The sequence below is a fragment of the Charadrius vociferus genome, unplaced genomic scaffold (genome assembly GCF_000708025.1).
Source record: "Charadrius vociferus isolate BGI_N301 unplaced genomic scaffold, ASM70802v2 scaffold56, whole genome shotgun sequence".
NCBI classification, from domain to species: domain Eukaryota; kingdom Metazoa; phylum Chordata; class Aves; order Charadriiformes; family Charadriidae; genus Charadrius; species Charadrius vociferus.
The window spans coordinates 823309-835045 of record NW_009649057.1 but is presented as its reverse complement, the minus strand read 5'-3'; the positions used below and the strand labels follow the sequence as shown (position 1 = coordinate 835045).

General features: G+C 45.5%; 1 protein-coding gene across 1 annotated transcript in view; it reads left to right on the top strand.

The window, feature by feature from the left end:
* The window catches only part of TBC1D13 (TBC1 domain family, member 13), a 9173-nt gene extending 1126 nt beyond the window's left edge, over positions 1–8047 (top strand). Inside the window, exons 2-11 of the mRNA XM_009888061.1 lie at positions 292–332; positions 825–886; positions 1183–1282; positions 2659–2741; positions 2900–3059; positions 3880–4087; positions 4791–4954; positions 6478–6638; positions 6849–6906; positions 7599–8047. Of these exons, the coding sequence (XP_009886363.1) occupies positions 292–332; positions 825–886; positions 1183–1282; positions 2659–2741; positions 2900–3059; positions 3880–4087; positions 4791–4954; positions 6478–6638; positions 6849–6906; positions 7599–7664 (1103 nt within the window). The 3' untranslated portion in view covers positions 7665–8047. The remainder of the gene's footprint in view (positions 1–291; positions 333–824; positions 887–1182; positions 1283–2658; positions 2742–2899; positions 3060–3879; positions 4088–4790; positions 4955–6477; positions 6639–6848; positions 6907–7598) is intronic.
* Positions 8048–11737: the final 3690 nt, after the last annotated feature.

Below are 11737 nucleotides of genomic sequence, written 5' to 3'. Positions count from 1 at the left end.
CAAACCCTTCCTTCCCCCTCTCCCAGGGGCTTGCGGGTTTCGTCGCTTCTGCTGAGCCCGGTCCCTCAGCTGCACGGTCCCCAGCTCCCCGCTGCCGAGGCCTGCCCCGGGCGCCCTCCCCGTGGGAGGCAGCGGCGGGTTTGGCACCGTCTGTAACCCCCGTAGCCTCCCTGTGCAAACTCCTTGCCCCCCGGGGAGGAAAAGCGCTGCCTCGCCTGTTTGTGGTGGCGAGCGAAGCGCGGTGAGCAGGCTGGGGCTAACGGAGTTGTCTCTCTGCCTGGTGTTCCACAGGAATTCCCTTTGATGGTGGGCTGCGCTGCCTGTGCTGGAAGGTGGGTTTTGCTTGGGGCGCTTTTGTTTCTTGCCAGTGATGCTTTGGGTTGCTTAAGTGCATGCTATTTTGAGGCACTTAAAACTGTAAACAAACAAACAGAAAAATCCAGAGCTTAAAAGCCACTGAAAATCGACAGTAATTTGTGGAGATCAGCACTGGCATAATCACAATAGCATTTACCGTCACAGGACAGCATCAGTTTGGATGATAGAAAGTGGCTGTCTGCTCTCCGCATGAGAACAGCCCTCAGTATTAAGCTAGGAGTGCGTTTCAGTCAGGTGTAGTATTGATCAATCCTGCAAATGTGTCTGTTGAAAACCAGTCCCTGAAATATTCCTGACTGCTGCTTGGCAAAGTACTAGGCTTTCTGGAGAAAGCTCCCAGTATTTTCAGGGAGCCGGTTCTAGCCACTGCATTTAATTTGCTCGTCTTACAGGCATAACAGCTCATTCTCCAAATACTAATTTGTGTGCATCTGTCTTCTGTACAGATACTCCTGAACTACCTCCCTTTAGAGAAAGCCTTATGGAGCTCTTTGTTGAAGAAACAGAGGTGAGGACATGGATACTTGCTCCTTTATTTCTAATGATATCTGCAGAGAAGGAGAATAGTTCCTTAAATAATTAAGTACCTTCATAAAATGAATTCTTCTTGTGTGGAATGCACTGTTCTGTAGGCTGTCTCCTGGGTCTGGTCGATTGACCTCCTCAGCTGAACTCAACTGAAGAGGAAATCAAATGCCTTCTGGCTGAGCAGGGTGATACAGAGGGACCTGTTTGAACTCAGTCTGGGTGCTTACATTGACTTAATCTTCTGCTTCAATGTTAATTCCTCTTTTCTTCCTTAAGGGATCTGTATTCTCAGTTCCTGAAGGAAATGATTATCCAGCCTGGGATCGCCAAAGCCAACCTAGGTGTTTCAAGGGAAGATGTGACCTTAGAAGATCACGTAAGTGTTATTAAGCCTTTGTGTTGCAGAAAATTCCCCAGAGCTATAAACTGTTGTTCTGAAGTCTGGAGCCCTGGGCTGCTCTTGGCTCTGTTCTCAACTGTTTTGCCCTGCTACCAGGAGGGACGGTTCCTAGGTACCAGCCTGGCACTCGTGTCTTAGTAGCCTTCAGTGCGAATTATTGGCAAACCACCAATAGTTCTGAAGAGAGCTTATTTTTCAGCTATGCATATGCCTTCTCCCCTCCTTTGGGGCTAGCTGCCCAGGCTGTGGGTCCCCTAGGGAAAGGGAGAGGCTTACAAGAGGTATTTCTAGCAATGAGATGCTCTCCTGAGAAGTCAGATCCATGGGTGGGCTCAGAGCTGGCTAATCTGAACAGAGGATATAAAAAAGGCAGGAGAGTTAAGTTGGACTATGGCCTGGAAGACAGGACACTTACTTATTTCTATTTTCTTTCTTTTTTTTTTTTTTTAATTTATTATTTCCTGCATCCCTTGTCTTTTTCCTTCCCTGAAAGCACTGTTAAGAGTATATGTGTTGGGGGAGGGAGCAAAGTAACTGATCAGAAGAGACTGTAAAATGATACAACTGCTTCCATGACTTGTCCTGAACATTAACTTCTCTGCTAGCGTGCAGTCATCTGTGCTGCTGTGATCGCTGGAGGCCTTGGTGCTGTAAAACTAGCATGTTTGTAAAACTCCACACGTTGGCAGGTTACGGTGATCTTTGAATCTCTTGGAACATTGCTTCTTTTTTTTTTTTTTTTCTCCTTCTATTGGTTAGTTGTTAACTTTGCATGGATCTTGATGTGGAGGGGGAGTTAAGTTTGTCATATTGGAAAACTGGTCAGATACAGGGTAGGTTGTTCATAGTAATACGTATTTCCTTCTTCCTGGGCACAATGGTGGTGCTTAATCGGCCTTCTCAGATTGAGATAGAGGGGGATACTTGTAGCTAATAACTGCAGTGCCTAAGTGCTGTGTGGGTGGGTAACTCTTACCCTAAGTACAAAGACCATCTTTGTTGTACAGGTTGGACCTGCAATCAGGAATCTTGTTGACACAGGACAGGATACCTGATTTGGGAACAAAGTCATTAAGAGGCAGGTGAAAAGGGATTGGAAATGTTGGGTTCTACCTCTCTAAAGTGAACCTGCACGCTCACTTGTTTCACAAGCTCTGATCAGCTTCCTGCACACTGTGTGAAGAAACAACACTAAATGTAGCTAGTGAGAGAAAAAATTAAACCTGATGTGCTAGGAGTGTGCCGCTAATAGATGACAGAGGGACAGCAGAAATGTTATATTGTTTATATTTACTGAGAATTTTGATACACGTGAAACATGCTTGCTCTGTTTCTGTTGTTTATTTCTTTAGCCCCTCAATCCAAATCCAGACAGTCGGTGGAATACTTACTTCAAGGATAACGAAGTCCTTCTCCAGATAGACAAAGATGTCAGGTGTGTGAGGCATAATGGCTGAGGCTTCTGAACCCAAGTGGTTTGATTAACACTTTGTACTTTGAAAACGAAGTTTAATATTAAACTGAGCCTCCCATTCAACGCGGGGCATGTACTTCCTTCTTTTTATGCCTGATTTCCTTTTGTATCCATACTAGGAGGCTGTACCCTGACATGGCATTCTTCCAGCGCCCAACGGACTACCCCTGCCTTTTAATCCTGGACCCCCAAAATGAGTTTGAGACGCTGCGCAAGCGGGTGGAGCAGACCACACTCAAGTCACAGACCGTGGCACGAAACCGCAGCGGGGTTACAAATGTGAGGTCTAGGTGGGGGCTGTCCATGGGGCAAAGCATCTTAGCTGATAAGAGGAAGGGTGTTTCTCAGGCTTTTTTTCTGTTTCTCTCTGCTTGTATGGTGGAATTAATTGGGCAAATAATCCAGCAGGTACTATGCAGTCTGGTGGCTAGATAGCTTTGTAGAACCAGTTGATGTGCCTGATGGTTGGTAGCAAATTATAGATGTATCTAATTCTAAGGGTTATTTTTTCTTGACTTCCGGTGGAAGTTGGAGTTGCAGGAAGATGAGAGTATTGTGCTTGACATGTACCTTTCTGTATGGGAACAAAACATTGAAGGGTGGATTTAATGAAGTTGAATTTACGTAATCTTCCAGAACTGGATCTCATAAACCTCCAATTAGGAAAAGAGCTGGGTATCTGCTGAAATGTGTGTTGTCTCTTTCCTCTTTCACAAGTGTTACGGTACAAGTGCCACGTGCTGTTGGGGAAGGTGGCTTGCTACCACAACAGATCTATACTTTTCCTCATACGACTAACAAAGAAGTGGAACTGTTGTGGTTTCTTACTGCATGGGATCAAGTGATGCGATGATTCAGGGGAACTTTCTGTTGCTTCACAGACTGCTTTGTTCAGGGATAGCCAGCACTAGGACTTGACTGCCTTTGTGCTTCCTGAGTTACTAGTCATAGTTTATGTAAAAAAACCTACCTGCTTGGTATAAGCTGCCCAAATCCTCTGGGGGGCTATGTGTATTAAAAGCCAAGCGTGTCACATGTACAGAACAATCTGTGCCAGTTGGTTATCCTGAATCAGCCCTAGTCTTGCCTTGCTTTTCAGGTGAGCTCCCCTCTTAAAACGACACCGAATTCTCTGAGCGAGTACGAAGTTCTGCCCAATGGCTGTGAAGCTCACTGGGAAGTGGTGGAGCGAATCCTGTTCATCTACGCGAAGCTGAACCCCGGGATAGCGTATGTTCAGGGGATGAATGAAATCGTGGGGCCTCTTTATTACACCTTTGCTACAGATCCTAACAGTGAATGGAAAGGTGAGAGACTCTTTTCGCTGCTCAGTAACAGCTGTCATACTGCATGCTGTCTGCATAAAGAACTGTTTCAGGAATGAGACTGTCTTTAAACAACTCTTGTGTTGACTGATGGGGCCAAAAAACAAATACAGCAAGAGATGAGGAGTTTTGGGGACCACAGCAGATTGATAGAAACTGTATTGGCTGTGAGTGGTGAGGACATGGGAAGTGAGGGTTTTTGAGGGGTTTCCTGTTTGTTTTGCATGGATCTAAGTTGCATTTCGTGAAACTTAAAGTCCGTTTAGAAGCTCTTGTTTACTTGTACTATATATACCTGGTAAGAAAAGAATGGAATGGGAGTACTTTGCCTGTTGCTTGTACTTCATGGGAGCTCTGAGGGTGTGTGCTGATGGCAGTAAGAGCAGATGGTGTTCTTGGGCATAGATAACTGGTTTGTGACCCAGTGTCATGAAGACCTTGTGTTGCACGCAGGGTCTGTATTTGCAGTGGCTCTGTAGACATTTCTACTTTAAAAAAAAAAGCATCTCATCTTGTCCTGGACCAAGCAAGCCAAGATCTTTTGGGATCTGCTACTTGAATCCAGTACAGCAACCAGATTATGGAGCAAGAACAGTTCTCAGTCTGTGTGCTTCTGTCAGTGATGCTTCCTCTACTCCCATATCTCTTTTTTTAATCTTCTTTTTTTTTTTTTTTTTTTCTGCAGAACATGCTGAAGCAGACACGTTTTTCTGCTTTACCAACCTAATGGCCGAAATTCGGGACAACTTCATTAAGAGCCTTGATGATTCTCAGTGTGGTATCACCTACAAAATGGAGAAGGTCTACTCTACCCTGAAGGAAAAAGATGTGGAGCTGTATTTGAAACTGGTGAGGCGCTAAGTGTTTCTGAGTCTCAGTTGGAATGCAAGGAGTGGAGCTTAATCGTGCATTTAAATGTCAACCAATTTTGTTAAATTGTTACTATGCTTCAATAGAAAGGTTGAGAGAGTGTATGAAGGGCTTTGCCTATAGGGCATAGAGGCTCTCTTATCTATGAGCTGAAACAACCTCTCCTTGGAGTAAGCCTAGAGCGAACTGACACAGCAAGGCTTTTCCTCCCCTGCCTGACTGCGAAAGCAAACAATAGTCGTTGCAAAGCTGCCAGCTGTGAGTCCGAAGTGACTTGGCCATGATCCCTGGTCACCTGGGTTGAGATTTAGTGGGAGCTGGAGTCACTCTCTTCTAGTCATCAGGCAAAGCATGAGTTCTGCTGTAGAGTTCCTTGGAATTTGAGGTCTCTGTCTAAGAACAAAACAAAAAACAGCCTTCCTCCACGCACGCACTTCTGTTGCCACTGGCTGCCCTGACAACACTAACTTAAACTGCATAGAGTTGATTCCAGAAGTAAGGTGAAATCCAGCAAGCTGGACCATCCCACCCACCTAGTTCTATCATTCTCCTTCATCCATGGGTCTCTGAGTGCCTTGGGTTGGTGTGGTTTTTGTAGAATATGTAGAAGGCAGCTTTATTGAAAACATCTTCAGGTCTTACAGTTGGTGTGAAAGTCCAAGGAGAATTTGGAAGAGAAAGCTGTTCTTGTTACACCAACCTGCAGCAAATCACACTGAGAATTTTTTGTGTTTAGAAAAATCAGGATGTATTTCTTTTATAATCCAAAGGATGGTTTGTCAGCACAGTGACATGACCTGCAGCGTTGGCTGGTGGCTAATTCAGTGGGGAGAGAATAAACTGCTTACTGTTTGGCTGGCAGGAAATGGTCTTGGCCATGCAGCAGCTGGTCCTTAAGAATATCAGCAGGATCCTGAACTTGTTTGACCTTGATTAAACTTATGGTCCCTTGGATTTAACAGCAGAAAACAAGAAAGCTTCAGGCTAGAAGTGCTTACAGTGTGTACAGTGCTGACCATCAGTGTGAACTCTGTTCCATCTTTGTTTCTTTTTGTGAATAGTAAACCTTTTGATAAATACAGGGCTTCTGGAAAGGAGAGGAAATCCTGATAAAACAGGGCCTCTGCTAGCGGGGGAGGGCTGCAGCTTTGCAGATAAATGTTGTTCAAATGGGAACGTTAAAATTACTTGGCAAGTTTAACGGAACTAACACAAATAGTGCCTTTAGGAAGAAAAGCTTCCTTTCCTCCATGTTGTGGACAGAGGAATATTTTCTGGCTTGTCTGTAGACATGGTGCATGGCTGCACTGGAAATCTCTCAGTCTAGCTTGAATGTGAGAATCTTCAAAGGAGGCAGTGGGTTTGCTGATGTTGCAGTACGAGTAGGCAGCTTAGAGCAATATCGGGGTGGAGATGGGGATGGAAACATGGGGTGCATCTCTTACTCATAGGGAACTGGCTGAGAGCACGTATTCATTCTTTGCCTGGTGCATGTCTGACAGCAAGAACAGAACATCAAACCCCAGTTCTTTGCCTTCCGCTGGCTGACGCTGCTCTTGTCCCAAGAGTTCCTACTGCCAGACGTCATCCGTATCTGGGACTCCCTCTTTGCTGATGATAAGCGCTTTGATTTTCTTCTGCTCGTCTGTTGTGCCATGTTGACGTAAGTAAATAGGTAGCCTTCTTGCTCTTCTCTTTCCCCCCTTTACCTAAATCCATGGATCCAGGAGTCTTCTGTAGGCATGTGTTAAGGCATCTGGTGAATAGGTTATAGTCACTGTTCATAAAAGCCTCTATAAGGGCACAGTGTAGTCTGTTCTTGAAGTTCCTGTTTAAAGAGTGAAAAGTAGCTGCAAAAATTTCCATCTTTCAGACTAATCCGGGATCAGTTGCTGGAAGGAGACTTCACTCTGAACATGAGGCTGCTACAGGTAAGGATTAAATATAGTGGGCATGGGGAGCAATTTGAAGAGTCTTAAAATAGTACCGTGAGAGCAGATGATGGTATGAGAGAGTGTAAGCCTGGCTGAAGAAGTACCAGACCTTACAATATGCTCATTACTGGAAGTGTGAATCTTTTGCTTGTGTACCTATTCTAGCCTAGAGAGAAATTGTCATAGACTAGAGGTTTTTTTGCCATTGCAAAAAATGGCATAATTTTGAGTGAAGATGTGAAACCCTATGTAACTTATATTTGTTGGCCAGAGGCTTTTGTTTGGTTCCAAGATCTGTGAGAGCTCAAGGTTGGAAACACCTGCACTGCACAGCAGGATATCTCTGATTCTGCCAGTTCCTGCTTTGGGCTGTGTAAGATACTGGCTTTGATAAGGCTTTCTGGCACGAAGATAGCCGTTGTAGCATGCCAGCTTACTGTGCCCTTGGAGGACAAATTTAAAACAAAACAAAAAAACCCAAACCAATCCCCCCCAAAAAAAACTTCTTGAAGGGTATTGAGGCTCGGTCAGTTACAAAACAGGAAACTGTTAGCTGTTAAGAGAGTAACTGAACAGGGCAGTATGTTATAATAGGCAAAGAATGCTGTTCTCAGGGTTTGCTTTGCTCAAGTGAAACAGTGTATACAAGAAACGAAAGGCACTTACATCACTTTGTTTCTTTGACACAGGATTATCCTATCTCTGATGTTCATCTGATTTTGAAGAAGGCAAAGGAACTTCAAGATTCCAAATAGTCCATGAGCCTAACAAAAGGTGTCAGAGAAACTGTATGGCAGCGGATCCCAGGAGATGCCCCCATGCAGTGTGGTGCATTAAAGTTCCTAGTGGTCTCTGCAGGACTTCAGGTTTCACGTTTGGGCTACTGGCCACATCGAAGACTTCCTTCTACTCTATTTATTAGGTCAAGGACTGATTACTTCCCCATCTACTTGGGTCCTGCACTCCAGATTTTTTTCAAATCTCAAATGCCTCTGTGCTGCTAAAAGCAGTTCTTTGTATCTTTTTTTAATGACTCTAAGTTTAGGGGGAAAGAAACCATCTGGCTGCATATCCCTGAAGGGATGTACTCCTGTACCATGGAAGTAACACATGGCGTAACTTCTGATGGGGAAGGGACAGGCTGAGTCCAGTGGTCTCTGGTGGGTGAGTATAGAAGGATCTTCCTACTGTGAACAGAATGTATTCCAATGAAGTCACACATCCTGCCATTCAAGTAGCTTCTGGATTCTTCTCCCTTGTGTCTGCACTTGGCCATCCCTGTGTGCAAAGAAGACGACTGCATCAGCTTCTGGTGATTGTCATCTGACATCTGGCAGTTTGGACCCCTTTGCCTGGGAAAGAGATCTTGAGAAGCTGAGATGGGAGGACACGATTACAGCTGGTGGCTCTGTGCACTGAAACTGCGTGAATCCAGAATCGCCTTATCAACAAGGTCTCCCTGAAAGCAACACTGTAGTGGTTTTAATCAATGAGTGAAGTGTAGTTTGAAGTAAAGCCTTACTACGCACAGCCTTAGAGCAGGAGCTTGTTGCTGCAGGGAGGCCTCAAGCTGCTTTCCTGGCTCTGGACTGGAGCACATCCAGCTACAATGAGGATTCTGAAATACAAGAAATGGGCATCTAATTCTGCACCATGAAGACAGCCGTATTTAGGGGCTTACACAGGCATGGCACTGGGGTTTTCTGCCTCAGTGGCTTGCATAATATTGCCCTGCATAAGCTCTGGTCACAGTAACCTTGAAGAAGACACGGTACAGGTCCAACCTACAATTAAGACTCCTTTTCTGTTGTATACCAGACATACAAGCATTTCAGTCATTACCTGACTGCTGGGGCTGATCCCCTATTCTGTGTACCGGTCCTGTTGGAGTCACAGTCCCGAGTTGGACACTCATCCCTCGTGAGAGGGAAACTGCTGCATTTCAAATATGGTGGAGCAGGCTCAGGTGAACATCAACTAAGACAAACTACAGAGAGAACTGCTAACCTGCTGGCAGTGTCAAGCTGATCAGAAACCATAATCCTCAGAGGGAGAAACTGCCATCACCCAGGTGCTTGGGTGGTGCAGAAGCTCTTGAGTGAACACTAATCCAGCGTGCTTTTCCCTTTCTTTCTGTGCTGTGCTGGCTCACTTCTGCATAGCTGTTTGACACTGCAGTTTTTGGTATTTATGGGTATTGATTTGTTAAAGGTCAGTGTTCTTTGTAAGATCTGTTTAAGCTGCTGATGGCCTAGAATTGCCCTAGAAGGAGGGATGTTGTCAGCCTTCAGCTTTTTTACTAATGTTACTTTCTTCACTGAAGGCCAGTTCTTTACAGGCTACGGTAATTCTCACAAAGGTGAGTGGGGAGACTAGAAGGCAAATTGATGCATGTACCAATTTTCTTTTTGGCAATCCCAAGCAATCTCTGCCTCTTCAGAAGGTGCTCGAGTAACTCTGGTACAGCCAGGTGTTGCTGCTGTGGTGGAGCAAGAGCAACTGAAGACTTAAAAACAATCTGTAATCAACTGTGGCTAACAGTATCCCTCTCTGCTGCAATCCTTTCTAGAGAGTAGTGTTTTCTTCCAAGAAATACGGAACCAATAGACCAGGACAGCTGTGTGATGAAGCATCCTGTCTGCTCTTACCACTGGATAAATGTTCTTCCTGCCTTGTATCGCTGAGCTATTCCAGGTGGTCTCATGGTCACAGCTCTTGGGTACTCTGCACTAGAGAGGCCAGTTGTCAGACATCATATGGCCAAATGGCTAGCTGGTAGGCGCAAATGTAGAAACACAGGATCTACCAAACACTTCTGCCTCAGAACTGCTCTAAATACTGCTGTAGCTCTCTTACATTCCATGCACAAGCTCTGCTTGCGCCTCCCCAAATTCCTGGGCTGTCCATTTCAGGTCCTCCTGGCAAGTGCAGGGTTCTATTAATGCTCTTCTCACAGGTAACAGGAGCATCCATGAGCGTTCCTGCTCTGAACAGCTAGAAGTCTCCTTAAAATAAGAAGAGAAGAACCAGAGAAGGGAGCAGGCAAATCAGGATTAAAGCATTTCTTGTAGATGAACAACTGCTTGTTTTCAGAGTAGCGTTCGGGCCCTGAGGTTGACCTCCTGCAGTGGCATTGCCCAGCTCGGAGCCAGATGCTGGTCTGTAGCACTTGAGGAAGACACGGGAGGTGGCTACTCAAGTAGCAGTGCAAGTTTCTGTCTGGGTACAGGTGTCATGCTGTCTTCTCCCTTTGTAAGGAGAAGGGCTTACATTGTGCCATCTTGCTTCTCTTTAGGGGGTGATGGTAGATCTTTTAAAAAGGAATCTGCAGTGGTTTAATGGGATGCGATGAGAGCTTTGGCTGCTGGAAGGGTTCTCTGAGGTAAATTCTCTAGCCTTATCCAGACTATGGCTGCCAAACTGATTGCCGCCTTCTTTGGGGATAACTTGTAACAACTTTGATACACCCAGACAGGCTGGTTCTTATATGAAAAGCTGTTTTATATTCTTCCTTATCCCCTCCCGGGTGGTAGGACTTGCTGTTGAAAGCAGTTGTACTTTTCAATGACTTGGGACATCCATTTTTTTATTCCAAGACTTTCTTACTTCTTTAAGACCAAAACCAGATTTTCTGAGGGGAGAAAAGAAAGTCTTAACATGTAACCAGCTTTTGAATCTCCTCGTGAGTTTCCTTGGCTTCATTCCTCAAAGGCTTTAGGTGGTGGTTTTGTTGTTGTGGAGGTCAGATGGTAATTCAACTAGTGGTTCTTTGCTTGTGTGGCCAAGTAACAACTGCTCCACCCTTCAGACATTTCCACCTCCGATTTCTTTCAATCCTAATCTGCTGTGGGAGCAGCAAGGTTGGCTGAAGTGGCAGTTTGTTCGGTTGAGTGTTAGTCTGGGGTGCCTTGTTTCATAGAGGCATAAACAGACGATGTTTAAATAGCTCTTAGAATGTGTTCCTCACAGACGGGGCTACTGCCAGGTGGGGGAAGGGGACCCATCTTCGTCTGGGAGGAAAAACAGGACACTGTGCTGGATTCAGGGAGAAATGAGCTTTCCCTGGGATGAAGAGGTCTGTACTGGCACCTCGCTGTAATTCAGGCTTTGGGAAACTTTGTGGCTTTGCCAATGAGATAGAAGCAACAGAATAATAGAGATCAAGTCTTTGATGGTAGTCACTCAGAACACTGATTTTGAATTTTGTGACCTAAGCTAGAATTATTCGCACTTTGGCATTGAGCAGAATGAAGGCCAGAAGTTGCTTTGGGGGGGAGTCTGGGGTGTTTGGGAAATCAGAGACTGTTTTCCCTTAATGAGTGTCAGTGACTTCATTTTAGCCATTTGGAGCGCTCTTCTAAAATACCATTTCCCCAAAAAGAGGAACAAATAACACTTTTTTTTTTTTTAACCTTGTCTGGAAAGAATTGCCAGAACAGGGTATAGAGAACACTTAATCACTCTCAAACATCTCCTTTTATGCTTCTTTTTAAACACTATTTTTTTTTTTTTTAATAATGCTTCCTTTGACTAAACGGGTGGCTTTGTGCAAACATCTCCTGTTGGTGACGGGACTCACCGTGCTGAGCTTGGAGTCGGTGCTGCTGCAGGGGGTGACCGCGGTAGTTCTAGATGTCCGCGGTGGCTGGGGGGAGGCCGCTGGGCCGTGGCAACCTGAGCCCCGGAGTCTCCTCCCTGGCAAGGTGGTTTTGCTTTTGCCTCCGGCAGGGGAGCGGTGGGTTTCCTGGGGGTAAAACGCCGCCCAGGTCACCCTGCGGCCGCCCTGGCTGGAGGGGGAGCCGGCGGCAGCGGCCAAGGGCAGGCCGCG